Source organism: Petromyzon marinus, chromosome 3 (genome assembly GCF_048934315.1).
Source record: "Petromyzon marinus isolate PM22_M1 ecotype Great Lakes invasive population chromosome 3, UKy_Petmar_22M1.pri1.0, whole genome shotgun sequence".
Taxonomy (NCBI): domain Eukaryota; kingdom Metazoa; phylum Chordata; class Hyperoartia; order Petromyzontiformes; family Petromyzontidae; genus Petromyzon; species Petromyzon marinus.
The window spans coordinates 16,523,599-16,539,193 of record NC_133669.1 but is presented as its reverse complement, the minus strand read 5'-3'; the positions used below and the strand labels follow the sequence as shown (position 1 = coordinate 16,539,193).

Below are 15,595 nucleotides of genomic sequence, written 5' to 3'. Positions count from 1 at the left end.
TGCCTAGACCGCGCCGCCCTCTAATCGCGCTCCACTCCTCTTCTCGTGCTCTCCCGCTCCACCAACCAAGGCCTTTGGGAAAAAAATACTCAGCCTCTGCTCAACGCAATGTCGCTCATTTTCTGCTTCTATCCCCATGGTTTATAACTCCCTCTCCCCATGCTACGAACTCCTAGACCGTTCTTTAAGTGCAGGATCCAGACCTTCCTCTTCTCCTCCATCTATAATGGTTTGCCATCGAAGAAGTATTTAAAATCACGCCCTACTGAACATATACATATAAAAATAATTCTTTGATAATGTTGGAATTAAAGAAAATGTAATGTTTTAGCTTTTCAAGTGAATCCTGTATTGCACAAAGGTATCAATGGGCTCTCTCTCACCTGGTAAATTAAAGTCTATCGTTCAATCATGCGAGGTTTTCATGGGTCAATAAAAAGTTTTTCATATGAATGAGTCAGTCACCGTCACTCCTCTGGAGATCAGTGAACTATCTTACGTGCATATTATGGGCTTTAATCAAGTGCTGTGATCATCTTAGAAGTGTATTCATGGTATAGCTCTTTCTCCAGGTGATTGTGTAATATTACCTTCCATATATACAGGGATACAATTAAATGCAGGCTATGAACACCTGCCTACAACGATGAATTAAAAACCCTAGATGTTTGTCAGTGGGAACAAAAAACAATCCATGTAACGGTGCCTCACAGTATTAGCTCACTTTTTAAGAAAGAGCTAACGACCCACAGATACGAGGAACCACAGACAAGCGGGAGGGAAGACAGACAGTGAACAGGCACCAAATTCCCCCCCAAGCTCTGCGGTCCTCTTATATATTAAGGTGAAATCTTTATTTATTTTTGTGTGTTTCGTTTGCTGTCCTTCCCCTGCACCTCCGATCAGTACGGTTGGTTATGTACGATGCGAAAGAAGTTCAACACACATACGTTATCGGTCAATTCACGAGTGTTTATATGTGGGAGGAAACCGAAGCAATCAAGGAAAGACCAAGTGTGCGAGGGGGAAACACTTTATCCCATACAGACAAAACAGGTGGAGTCCACAGTTTCAGTTCCATACCTACTTGACGCCCACGGGTAAAAAGAGTTTCACGTCATTTGTGTAATCAACCAAAACTCGCTACCTCCGTAGTGCTGCAATACGGGCCTGCAGAGCCAACACTGCCACCCCGGATAAAATGAGAAATGTAACTGGAAAAAGGGAATTAAAGGACATGCGTTTAAACACAAGAGAGTGAGCAATGTGGGTGTATGCGTAGATATGGTAGAGATACAATAAAAAAACATAACTACACATGAAGACCCATTCAACTGGCGGAAATGGTGCGGTTGCAGTCCAATTACTGGACGTGTAAAGAAGAGCTTCATAGCTCATCGGATTTATCCAGGTTTAAATAAAGATTCTGAATACCCTGCTGAGAGAACAATATTGTTGGTCAACTGACGTCTGACAGCAGAAGATCACACTGCAATTGTATGGGTTAAAGATACGTTGCGCCAAGCATGTTGTATGTTGAATAGACCAGTAAAATTACCCCTGTGTAACGTGATATGTTTATTTATTTGCATTTGTCGTGATATAATTTTTACCATTTGCATATTCACATGAAACTGCTTGTAGACTTATCTGACTAAAATTATTAAAACGCAGCTCTTGTGGGACTGGACGCAAGCAGAAACAAAACCAGCGCTGCCTGTGGACACTACATAGCAATATACAGTGTGCGCGGAGAAACTGAGAAAGTTAAAAATAGGTTGAATTAGGGGTGGCCAGGTGGCTCAGAGGTCAAGAGTGCTGAGCTGGCACCGCTGAGAGAGAATCTGGCCAGCCTGTGATCAAACTGGGTTCTCAAGTGTAGCGAGTTGATGGCCTCAGCCTGATAACCCATTGCACACAAAACAATTACATGCACTTGATTTGGATGCATTCCAGCTCTGGGAATTAAATAAGAGTTTGACTGTCACGTGACAAACTATTTTCTTCGCAGTGTGTAGCGGAAGAGCTCGCTGCCGCTGCTGTTGCGCACAGAATGAAAAGACAGTTTGAAGGATTTTTTTAGAGAAATTTCTTGACAAATGAGCTCTTTCCCACTGGGCCATTTCCGGACACAACATGTGGGGGACCCACCGCTCAGAGATTCCCAAAGGAATTATCTGTCTCATGATCTGATGCCCACCGCAGAAGTGAAATTGGGGGAAAAAGGATCAAAATAAAAATACGGAACCAAAAAAGTGAAGACGCATTAGGCTAATAGCAAGTTACACTCAATACATTCCGCTTAACTATTATTCACTTACCGCCTACAGGACCCCGTCATGGAATGTGCTATCCAATGACTCCAACACCCAACATTATTAATCTTCCAAAATACGTGGTATAGTATTGTCCGCTCCAAGTACAATACAGTACTGTGGTTACATTTTATTTTATAATTTAAGGTATGAACTGCATACTCTTGCAAATCGCAGGCTTAAATATCAACCTATCAAAATAAAATTAAATCCAGAGACATATACACAATGCCTGCATTAAAAACAAGCAAACTGGATTAAAAAAACGTGCAAAGCTTTGAAGGAAACCCAGTATAATGACCAACAGTAGCTGAGCAAAAGCTGAATAATATAGCTTGACTGCACCTATGAGGTAACATCAAAGCTCACCAAAAGTGTTGCAATATATAGAACACATAGAATCTACTCACTCGTGTTGCAATATAATAAACTTACATACAAAATGACCTTCCAGTATTTTTGTGGAACAAAAATCTTACAAATTTGTTTCTAAATTTGACAAATGGGCGACAGAGACCGTAAGCACCACACTCGCACACAAACTGCAGGGGCATCATGTTAATCGGCTGAATCACGTTTGGATGCAATCTACCAACGGCGTCGCCAATGGCATGACAGAAACCGCCAGGCGCGTTTTGCGTGTTTTCATACTTGTCATCTTGTGCAACGCACACCAAAAAACGAACCAAACAGCTGCATGCTTGACATATTTTCCCATTAATTGAAAAACCTGTGCACCGATAAGATTAACATTCTGCCCCGAAGCCACTGGTGTCCCTGGCAGAACTACGCCCTGCCCAGCCCAGAAACCAGGAATTCAGTTGGAGACCTACACGAAGCGCACTAACCACCAACACTTCTCCTGCACACTGTGCCTGTTTCTACTTATATTGCTCCAGTTCCTTGCTCAGTCCAAAACCCTGTCGCTGCTGCTGCTGCTGCCGCTACAGTGCATTTACATATCGGCCTATACAAATACGCTTAAAATAAGCCGCTCAAAACATTTATAGGGCATTTAAAAGCTCCCTTTGTGGCGAGTAAATGGCATGTAATTTATAAACTGCCGTATTAGTGTTCTGTTCACACAAATGTAGACTGTTGTGAGCGTGAGACGCATGTTTTAATAGCCCACAAAACCCTAACCACAAAACAGAGAAGCAACGGAGCCTTTTTTGCCTTTGCTGGCTGCTAACGGCATGAAGTCCAGACACCTATCAAGACGTTCATGACACAGCGCGCATAAAACGACATCACTGGGTCCGTTAGGCACGAGCGTGCGTCACCCCGACACGCGCTGGTGCCTAACGCAGGCAACGTCTGAATGTGAGTGAGAGAATGCCGCTCTTCCTGCAGTAACGTGGAGCGCGTGCAGGGGAGTGGCAGTGGCGGTGAGTTTCAGCGAGGGGACTTGCTCCGAGGGTGGCCAGCAGCAGCAGCAGGCACACACGAGAGTGATGTGCTGACGATTGTGTACTCACGCGGCATGATGCCCTGGTCCACGAGCTGCTCGCGAGTTCTGCGCTGCTGGAGTTTCAGCTGCAGCACTGCCATGAGACGGAAGAGTAGGAAACAGGAAGCGCAAAGTTGCAGTCACAACAAGAAAAAAACGCACGGCATGGAGGGGGGGGGAGTCGGTGGCGGCGCTAAACGTAGCATCTGTACACGACACATTTTTTTTTTAAAGCAAGAGTTCCCTTTTCTCCACACCCTTTTCCCGCGTTGCATAAGTCAACACAGCCATACCCGTCTCTGTGACACTCACAATGTACAATGAAGCGCTATCTTGGTCAAACAACGAATTGGGGGGGGGGGCAGTACTCGTCTCTATAGGTGACCATGCTGTAAGGTTAAAAATTCCACTTTCCCATGGCAGGGAACAGTTTCTCCATAAGGCAAACACTATTGATTTTGCGTAGGGAAGTACTAATTCTTATACATCCCCTGTTGGAATGATCAAACCCAGTTAAACCCTGGCTGGAACTTGAACTCGCAATTTTCCGATTGTGAGTCAAGCCCTCTAAACCACACGGCCACCCGGCTGGACGGATAAGCACCTATCTGTGAAATGACACAACACACTCAACAATATTGCTAGATCCATAACAGAGAGTCATGTGTATTTACACATGCAACTGAAACAGCTGCTGCGATGGAATAAGCATAATCAGGGACACGCATTGAAAATGGGTCATTGAGGTTCTTAGCCACACTGCTTGAATAAGTAATTCTATCCCGGTTTTACCGCACTGCATATCTTGAATCCAATGTGTATTGCTTACAGAGGCTATAATTTCTCTAAAAATTATACCCGGTCACATCGCTGCCCTAACAAACTCGATCGCAGAAATGGGCAGCATATGAAAGTGAACGTAAAAAGATGCACTGGAATTATGTATACTTGTTATTCATATAGCTTATATATATTTACCTATAATGTACACGTTTCCAGATAAAGTTCGCTTTGATACTTATAGTATTTCACAGTTCAGAACGCATCGTTCTATCAATGCTTTGTCTCATACCAAATAAACACAATAACGGTAGAGATCTTGTAATGGACTAAAGCTGATAGGTTTTACATATAGACATCTCTAAGATTTAGGATGTACAGTTCAAACACTTTAAAGATATGTGGGTAATGATCAACATATTAACTTCTGGCATAGTATATTAGCCAATCAGGAATGTAATTAATTTGCCCACCTTTCTTGATAAGTGAGAAATGCTGATAAAATAAAACGGTGTACTCAGTAGAAATCGACTTGTTCATCCGTGCTGGGACGATGGTGATGGGGCATTCAGTTGTTTGTATCAACCCATTGACTTGCTTCAGAAATAAACCATACGTAATAGGAGGGTGATGTGGAAATATTAGCTGTCAGGTTGCAGATTAATTTGAGGCGTGGAACTGAAAATATATCATACAACCATATTTATTCTGGATTGAAAACCAAATTATGTAATTATCTATTGCAAAAGACACCTCAATCGAGACCAAACGATTGCACCTCTTGGCTTTGATATTCGTAGATGACACCGGTGCAGCCATCAACAGGACGATGCGCCCATCTCCATCAGGAATGGAAAATGAAAGTGAAATGACAGTGGCTAAAGCAACCCAAACTATGAACCATGTAGTATACCACTGTAGTCTGCAATAATTTAAACGTATGAACAGCAAAAAATTCTACAACCTCTCTCATAAAGCGCTCTTGTGGCTGGCAGACATCGACATTGGCATCCAGCTCCTGACCATATCGCTGCCACGAGCAAGATTGGAAATAGAATGGAATTGCAAAATAATTCCGTCAAATGGGCCCAGAGAACAAAATGGGAGCGAAATGAAACTTGGTGAACTTTACAAGTTATTGGTGCTGGAAAAGACTCGGGAAGCAACACCCAAGTCAGGGGTAGACTAAACAATATTTGTTGTCTCTCTCCAGCTTAAACAGACACATCACACCCCCTTTACAGCTTATACTGTACAAGTTCACAAGGATACAAAAGGATTCAGTAAAGGGAGGCCTGGATTTTGTCCGTAAAAGGTAGACCTAGCGTGGCACATTTAAAACTAATCGTGACTAATAATGACCTCACAAACCCGTTCGGAGAAAAGTAAAAAATTTAATTTAATAAACGAGATGACGATTTGACATTTGTGGTGCCCCAATCGGATCAAAGGGATTAAAGAACCGCCCCCACCGCTCCCACTTTTCATGCGATTGCAGAAAGATAAGCAGTCGTGGAGTAAGCAAATCACGAGTTGGCAGATGGGTCATTTAAGCCCGGCGGATTTTGCTCTTTTTCCACGAGCTGAGCCAAAATGAAGCGATCTGCCACGCTTACATGGACCCGCACCAAACTAAACAATTTTTTATTTTACCAGGTAAGGACCAATGAGCTATATAGCTCTTTTTCAGAAGCGACCTGGCCACAAATGATAGATGAACGAAGTGGCCTATCATGTGGATATTAATAGCAGCCAAATACTCTAAAACATGTTTATAAATGTGGAAGGAAAAACCAGAGGGCCCGGAGAAAAATCCATGCGACCATGGGGAGAACATGCACATTCCAAATATACAGCAGGCGTCAGGGTCGGGATCGAACCCACGACCATGGTGGCGAGTTAACATCTCGCCACCATGGCGCACAAACAAGTGAATTGTATGCATGGTGTCTCACGAAGGCTATGGGAGGGCAACATTTGGATCGCACCCTCCAACCAATGTTTCAATAGATCGGGACACATTCGGGGTACTCATGACCCCACCGGTCCATCCATGGACTCGAAATGTCCACAGATATTACCATCAGAGGTTCATCTCGATTGTGGTTCCTGGCAGCCTAGCGCAACACTTACAGTGAGGGAAAAAAGTATTTGATCCCCTGCTGATTTTGTACAAAAATTGTATAAATTGATTTGCATTTTAATGAGGGAAATAAGTATTTGACCCCCTCTCAATCAGAAAGATTTCTGGCTCCCAGGTGTCTTTTATACAGGTAACGAGCTGAGATTAGGAGCACACTCTTAGAGTGAGTGCCCCTAATCTCAGCTTGTTACCTGTATAAAAGACACCTGTCCACAGAAGCAATCAATCAGATTCCAAACTCTCCACCATGGCCAAGACCAAAGAGCTCTCAAAGGATGTCAGGGACAAGATTGTAGACCTACACAAGGCTGGAATAGGCTACAAGACCATTGCCAAGCAGCTTGGTGAGAAGGCGACAACAGCTGGTGCAATTATTCGCAAATGGAAGAAACACAAAAGAACTGTCAATCTCCCTCGGCCTGGGGCTCCATGCAAGATCTCACCTCGTGGAGTTGCAATGATCGTGAGAACGGTGATGAATCAGCCCAGAACTACACAGGAGGATCTTGTCAATGATCTCAAGGCAGCTGGGACAATAGTCACCAAGAAAACAATTGGTAACACACTACGCAGTGAAGGACTGAAATCCTGCAACGCACGCAAGGTCCCCCTGCTCAAGAAAGCACATATACATGCCCGTCTGAAGTTTGCCAATGAACATCTGAATGATTCAGAGGACAACTGGGTGAAAGTGTTGTGGTCAGATGAGACCAAAATGGAGCTCTTTGGCATCAACTTAACTCGCCGTGTTTGGAGGAGGAGGAATGCTGCCTATGACCCCAAGAACACCATCCCCACCGTCAAACATGGAGGTGGAAACATTATACTTTGTGGGTGTTTTTCTGCTAAGGGGACAGGACAACTTCATCGCCACAAAGGGACGATGGACGGGGCCTGTACCGTCAAATCTTGGGTGACAACCTCCTTCCCTTAGCCAGTGCATTGAAAATGGGTCGTGGATGGGTATTCCAGCATGACAATGACAAAAAACACACGGCCAAGGCAACAAAGGAGTGGCTCAAGAAGAAGCACATTAAGGTCCTGGAGTGGCCTAGCCAGTCTCCAGACCTTAATCCCATAGAAAATCTGTGGAGGGAGCTGAAGGTTCGAGTTGCCAAACGTCAACCTCGAAACCTTAATGACTTGGAGAAGATCTGCAAAGAGGAGTGGGACAAGATCCCTCCTGAGATGTGTGCAAACCTGGTGGCCAACTACAAGAAACCTCTGACCTCTGTGATTGCCAACAAGGGTTTTGCCACCAAGTACTAAGTCATGTTTTGCAGAGGGGTCAAATACTTATTTCCCTCATTAAAATGCAAATCAATTTATAACATTTTTGACATGCGTTTTTCTGGATTGTTTTGTTGTTATTCTGTCTCTCACTGTTCAAATAAACCTACCATTAAAATTATAGACTGATAATTTCTTTGTCAGTGGGCAAATGTACAAAATCAGTAGGGGATCAAATACTTTTTTCCCTCACTGTAAGAGGCTCTCACCGGGCTACCACCTATGAGTCCCATTAATTGCGTTTTCAACGAAGATGGCAATGACAGGATAATGATGAAGACTCTGATGCTGTTATTGATAATGGTGAAGTTCATTATAACATGTGAATGACACTCATCAAGCTATGATAGCAAAGATAAACATTGTCATCATTCATATATACGATGAGGGTACATGTACAGCATCTTAATCACTCCACCGCCAGATGAGGGAACTCGATGCTTATGCACAGAGGTCATCAGTGCGGGTTGGTGAAAGCGGGCAGCATAGACATGAGAGCACGGACGAACAGTACAACCACAGATATTTCCACACACCCAGCCACCACGTATCCCTACAGCAGCCTACAACATCTCATATTCCCTGTCAGATTCGTACCATACAGAAAATGACTACCTGCTGCCAATGCGGTTCAACAAACAGAATATCATAAATATTGATCGCTCATCATATTCATCCAAAATGATATCTTGCAACTCTTTCCTTCCCTTGCCATAAGTTAAACTGCAGCAGAGCTGCATGTCTTTGTAAAAAAAAACATCCTTCATGAAGTTTCCATTTTGCGGCAACGGCTACCGCTTTGCGCATCCGTGACCTGGGTAAGCATGAACCTTAAAACGTCATCAAACGTCAATGGCGTGGATTTGTGATAATCCGCACGGCGGGGCGGGAATACAGTCGGGCGGCGCTGCTGCGTTGTGCCCGCGTGCACCTCTCTGCGGATGTCCTCACCCCTGACCTGGTTTGTGGTGCGAGTGGACGAGCTATTTTTTGCACTGTGAATAGTTTAAACAGTTGCCCTTGCCCAGCGCCGCGCACCCTGGTTGAGGAACGGCAGAGGCAGCTGGGCTCGTGTAAACACAGGCAACAAACATTATTATTTTTAAGTACAAGCACCCCTTTCCGATCTATCATAACGCATGTTATATGAGAAAGGATGCACCGCTGCACATACTCTTGTGAGAACCGCTTCTCTTGTGTGTAACCCATTTTTATCACCACCTCCCATCTTCCCATGCTCTCACAACCCCTCTCCTTAAGCCCCCTGTGCACCACACCCCTCCCCCCAGCCCACTCATTTCACCACAGGGCCCTCAACGAGTTCCCATGCAGTGCGCCTGAATTTGATGCCGTCCACCCCACCCCACCAGCACTCCCTCACTATCAAAACAATGGCCCCCCAATTCACCTCTCCGGTGACGATGGATTTTTACGGACAACATTACGTGTGTGCATGTGAAATGCCAACATTCAGGGCTAACGAGGTGACTGTAAGATGGAAGCACATCAAGTTGGTTGCTGACAGAATATTCATTTTGAATTCCCCGACTGCATTTAAATCGTGCCAAGCGGTGCAGGGTTAGGAGGCGCGGGAAAGCCCCCGCGGGGCGCTCGCAGGGAACGGTACATCGCGGCGCACGTGGGAACAGACCCTGGAATATGACATCATGGGACTAACTCTGAAGTCACCAGAATAAGCGTCTCACATCAGCAACTGAGAACAGTGCAGCCTCTGTACAAACGTGTCAGCGCTATCCTCCGACGGGCACTTTTTTTGTTCCCTCCAGCTGCTGCGTTTTTTTTATATCCATTACAACTTTAATAGATGATGTTTGTTGCTGGCCGCTTGATGTTATGGGCCTTTTGAGCAAATGCTCGGCCACTGTTAAAAAAGAAAGTTTCATTCCACACACACACACACAACATGCACAATAAATAAATGTCTAAACTCTCACGACCGGCCTGAAAAAGTCCTGAGACTGAATGGGGTTTTTTTCTTGCTACACAGACTTGGTTTTCATGTTATTTACCGAAACTCATCCTAAACCCTTCACTCGCTCTGAACTCCCCATTCACTCTTACTTAACCTGATGGACGGCAATGAGAATCCTTTGAAGTTATCACAAAATAGCAGATGACAAATTATATCTTACATCTTGATTTGAAGCTTTCGTGACTGCAGGAATCCATACTCTTTGGTTCTTTCGTGACTTTACCGAAATAACCATATGTAAATGAATGTAGAAAAAAACTCGTCTATATATTTTTTCTTAATAATATCACAATGTCAAAGCATAGCATCTTACATGCAAATCTTCAATTTGCATAACACTTCTGCATAATTGTGAATGCCGTACATTATCACTGAGGGTTGGAAAATAGTGGGGAAGAAAGCACGCTGAAGCTGGCAAGAAGCAACAGTAGTGTAACCAGAGTACCGTACAACAACAACAACACGAGCGAAGTTGGCTGAGAGAAGAGGAGTAACATTCAACGCAACAACACGCTATATACGGTATGCTGTAATGGACGGGGTGAGAGAGAGAGAGCAGTAGTGCAGTGGGTGCCACAGTGCACTACCAACTCGGCAACCAGAGTTTGATTTCCGTCCATGGCTAATAACATCAACGGCGAGCGTGGCATCTCTCAACTGGACCTGGGCCTCCTCTTGCTTCACTCGGCTGCATATATGAAAAGATTGAAGTATGGTCAAACAACCCCCTTGGTCAAATAACCACCGATTAGCATGGTTGGCTACGTATGGTGCGAAAGATGTTCAACATACATGCATGCATCCAGCACTGGGTTGACAAGGCGCAAATTATAAAATGATAGTGGATTGACTTTTTACAATTCGTATTATTTACCATACCTTATGAGATTAAAAACTAGTGGCAGGAAAAACCAAACCTGCTTTGGAAATACAGTATACAGAATTCACATACAAAACAATAATCATGTTTTTCATGCATTTTCGGGTTTTTTCTAGGAAGCGAAAGCTGCCCACACTTGGAGCGAAACGTCGGATATCGCGCCGAACAGCACGAGCGGTACACGGCACCCAAAGCACATTAGACAGCCACGCGCACAACCGCGAAATCCCACACAACGCATTAAGCATTAATCAAGATGGTTTATGAAGAGTACCCTCAGAAGGAGAACGTTTTATCCTTCGATTTACATATTACAATGGTTATATTTCGTAACCAAAAGATAATAAGAAACTGTAAACTCAGCACAGAGGAGATGGCTCCGTGTCACCTGTTAGTTATTTAACAGACGAGCCTTGCGGGTTGATAAATTCTTAGTCATCACGCAACGGTGCGTGAGTACCGGTGCACTTTAAATACACTGTGCGCAATTTTTTATCCACGTAAATTGGAATTTTTCAAACGTTAAAAGGTCCCGTGTACAAATCACGGGACGAACAATTTGCCAAAGGCGATGACGGTTTCCAGGCACCTTGGCGTTCGGTGTCTGGCGTCAGGATTCTCCCAGTGTATACAAGCATTAGGGGGTTGTTCAATATTTCACCGGCGCAGGCACCCGGGGAGGTATGCTGACACGGTGATTCCGAGGTGCTGACAGTGAAACATTAAAGCTGAAGCATAGAGCAGCTGCTTCGCGGCAGTCTTAACAGAGGAGACAAGCCAGCAGAGCCACGATTGCCTCCAGCAAAAGGTAAAGGTGCAGCATTGCAATTACTTGCTCGTGGCACTGCTGCCAGTAGGGCCTCCACGACATTTGGGAGGGTATTTTGGCCCAATCCTCTACACGCTACCTTGAATTTCTTGGAAGACAATGGGAACACTCACATTTTACCCCACCACACACGATCTGCCACCCATCGACGAACTGTGGCACGCCCATTTATACCGCTGGATCGAGAGGTGTGGGAGGATTTAAGAATCCTGCCTGTTGTCCCAACTGCCACATTGGGGCGATCGGGACGGAACGGACAACTTCTGGTATTGCAAGTGCGGTGCGCTAACGATCCCATCCCCTGCCTGCAGGAAATACGTGCGCTAATTTAATCTGGTGACACTAGCCGGGAGCGGAAGCGCCACTGCCAGTAGTTTCAAACGCCACGTCAAAATTCAGCTAAAATATGAACTCATTAATGCGTGGATGGCACAGACTGACCAATTTACATACGGCTTGTTTTATTCATGAAAAAAATGTACGGGCATTGTTTTTTTTTGCATCTGCAAAACTACATTCTTATTTTCTCGGACCTTTAAAGCAAACTTTAACACCAATTACTTAAAACATCTTGTCATCGTTCGCTATAAACACTGCCTTGTAAGTAAATAAAAACATATTTCAAAGTGTTCCACACATAGTTGGACCAATTATGCATTGTGTTCCATTCTGTTTTAACACAGTTGCTGAGCAATGGTCCACACACCCAAAACGTCAAGCGGCCAGTTAAAGCACACCATTGAAAATGCAAATATACAAAAAGCATCACAGTGATTCTTGATTTTGCGCAATGCTATTTTATGCAGAAAAGGGCCTGTGAATAGAGGCACTGGGGGAATTCAAACGTTGTCGTCCGGAGCTCTGGCCAAATATTTGCCTTTTCTTTTTCTTTCCAAATCTGACCAGACAGGCAGCACGGCAACTCAGGGTGAGGCTGCCCAGTTAAACAAAACAAAAACGAGGAAGCTGCTGAAAAAGCCACGTTTTTTTTGCACCTTTCTCCCGTGTAACCACTGCTACGACTGTAACATCTGCTGCTTCGGTGGGTTTGGTGTCGTGACGGTGGCCTTGCATACCTGCAGCAAGGCAAATGTTGAGTAATTAAGCCATGAGATCACATCGTCACACACACACACACGTGCAACGCATTATGTTTGACACTAGCAATGTGCTCCCGTGCGTGCCGTGGAGGCAGGTGCTTGACACGTGGGTCTCTTCCGAGCTACGCTCAGACTGCAGCATTAAGCCAGCCCAGCGTGAACACTGCGGAACTCTGTATATTAAACTTCACAGCAGGCAAGCACACGAGGTATCATTGATGTAATTTTGTTGATATTTTTTTGAAAGCTATCTTCTAGTTATTTGTATGTCAAGTAATTGAACCGGTAATTGGTCTAGTAATATAATCGATTACTCAATAAATCATTGGGGCGTCCAGCTCTAAGACTATATACAGATCCCCTAAACAGCCTTAACAGACCTTTACACAAGTGCTTTTTCGAGCACCATTGAAGATCGGCATGGGCACATTAGGGGGTGGGCGGCCAACATCACACCTGGCCGCGTTTATCTCCCAAGTGGCGATCTTTACACATCGCACCAGGTACTCATTTGAGGCTGAGTCGACCTATGGAAGGCCCAGGACCGGTTCAGATAATCGTCACTGGTGTTCGCCATGAGTGGGATTCGAATTCGGGTCGCCAGGTTTGTAGCGCAGTGTGCTAACCACTGCGCCACCGCTCCCCACAAAGAATACACACTCATGCAATCTTGCTCAACCACCTTCTTGCATGCACTCTAGCTCACTCGTTATGCCATGTTTACTCTCTATCCGATACACGCCCGTTTGAGCTCCCATATGCACATGAAACTCGATTGCTCCCAGCATTCTCACTCGCTCAGTCTCTAATGAATGACATCTGCTCTCCCAAACACGCTCACCTGTTTACCCACACTCCCTCACTCACTCGTGCTCACCTACTCACTCGTGTACTCGCACTCACTCACGTACATAGGCTCACTAACTCACTCACGTATTAGTGTTCACTCGCTCACTCACATATTAGTGTTCACTCGCTCACTCACGTATTAGTGTTCACCGGCTCGCTCACGTATTAGTGTTCACTCGCTCACTCACGTATTAGTGTTCACTCGCTCACTCACGTATTAGTGTTCACTCGCTCACTCACGTATTAGTGTTCACTCGCTCACTCACGTATTAGTGTTCACTCGCTCACTCACGTATTAGCGTTCACTCGCTCACTCACGTATTAGTGTTCACTCGCTCACTCACGTATTAGTGTTCACTCGCTCACTCACGTATTAGCGTTCACTCGCTCACTCACGTATTAGTGTTCACTCGCTCACTCATGTATTAGCGTTCACTCGCTCACTTACGTATTAGTGTTCACTCGCTCACTCACGTATTAGTGTTCACTCGCTCACTCACGTATTAGTGTTCACTCGCTCACTCACGTATTAGTGTTCACTCGCTCGCTCACGTATTAGTGTTCACTCGCTCACTCACGTATTAGTGTTCACCGGCTCGCTCACGTATTAGTGTTCACTCGCTCACTCACGTATTAGTGATCACTCGCTCGCTCACGTATTAGTGTTCACCCGCTCGCTCGCCCACGCTGACTCAACGACTCGCGTGCTTGCGGTGACTAGCTCTCTCATGCTCATCCACTCACTCACGTACTCAAAACTCACTTTCTCACTCACTCACGTACACGTGTTCACTCACTGTTCCGTAATCCTGTGCTTTTGCTTGCTTGCCAGGCCTTTTCAAGAGAGAGGTGGACTTGGGCAGAATAAACGTGGACAATAGGATGACAACGCCTCTTATCCACAAATTTGTTCATCTGCCAACGGTGCCCTCCACCTAAATGCGGATAAGAGGAGTTTCACTGTTTCAATCAAAATGCTGGATTTCTTTAAAAATTATATCCGCATATAAAGACAGTGACATTCGCTGCAATAAATATGCGCTACGCATCTTAAAAGCATAATTTACGGATCTGAGATAATACTCAAGCGGTACTGGACCAACATTACACTGCCTCGCTTGAGATATATCCTCCACTTCACCCAGGTGGGAGCCCAATGTTGACAACATTTAAACTTGTGCAGTTCAAACGCTTGTTAAGTTATGCATATATTTTTTACATAACGGACACCCTGTATAATACTGTAAAATTTACATTTTACCAACGTCATAGCCGATCTGCAATGAAATCTTATGACGAAGCTTAGTATGGTTAATGCATTGGTTTCCTTGTCAACTAGCCTCAGTGCATAGCCTTAAAATCAATTTATATCATCATGTCAGCTTGTAATGTGCACAGCATCCACTCACTCTCAACAAGAGCGAGAGGACAACTCAGAAGCACGAGGAGGAACCAAGCTCTGCGGTTCTCTATTTATGAAATCGTTTACACGTGGGAGGAAACCAGGGCACCTGTGGAGACAACCCACGCGTGCGAGGGGGCAACACTCTATCCCATACAGACAGAACAGGCAGGGTCCGCGTTCGGTATACCGCCTTCTGCTGACAAGCCAGGGTTTGGGCACCCCGACGTCCACGAGAAGGGAGTTTCACAACATTTGTGTGTGATCCATCAAACCTCGCTGCCTCCACAAGTGCTGGGCTTACAGGCCACGTGCGTAGCTGCCACCACCACCGCTATCCGGCTAATTCTGTTTCCCAGCTCGAATGCTCACGTGCGTGCTCCCTGCGTGGTTACACAGCACCTTATTATACCCACCACACCTTATTATACCCACCACACCTTATTATACCCACCACACCTCGTGCCCCGAGACTCACTGCGCCACCAACACGATTACTGCGATAACGCTGTGAATATGCTTACGGTACGAGGATGTGCTCGGAAATCACCCGAAGGATATGCG

At 45.0% G+C, this 15,595-nt stretch overlaps 1 protein-coding gene across 7 annotated transcripts in view; it reads right to left on the bottom strand.

The window, feature by feature from the left end:
* LOC116955398 (myocardin-related transcription factor B-like) overlaps window positions 1-15,595 on the bottom strand; it is an 87,925-nt gene that overhangs the window by 34,383 nt on the left and 37,947 nt on the right. For 3 of the 7 annotated variants that reach the window (XM_032976496.2, XM_032976455.2, XM_032976464.2), the window contains 2 exons: window positions 14,427-14,564; window positions 3,794-3,859 (listed from right to left, as the gene is read on the bottom strand). In XM_032976496.2, the coding sequence (XP_032832387.2) occupies window positions 3,794-3,859; window positions 14,427-14,564 (204 nt within the window). Of the gene's footprint in view, window positions 1-3,793; window positions 3,860-14,412; window positions 14,565-15,595 lie in introns of those variants that run through there. The other 4 variants (XM_076075049.1, XM_032976479.2, XM_032976470.2 and 1 more) reach the window with 2 other exon arrangements.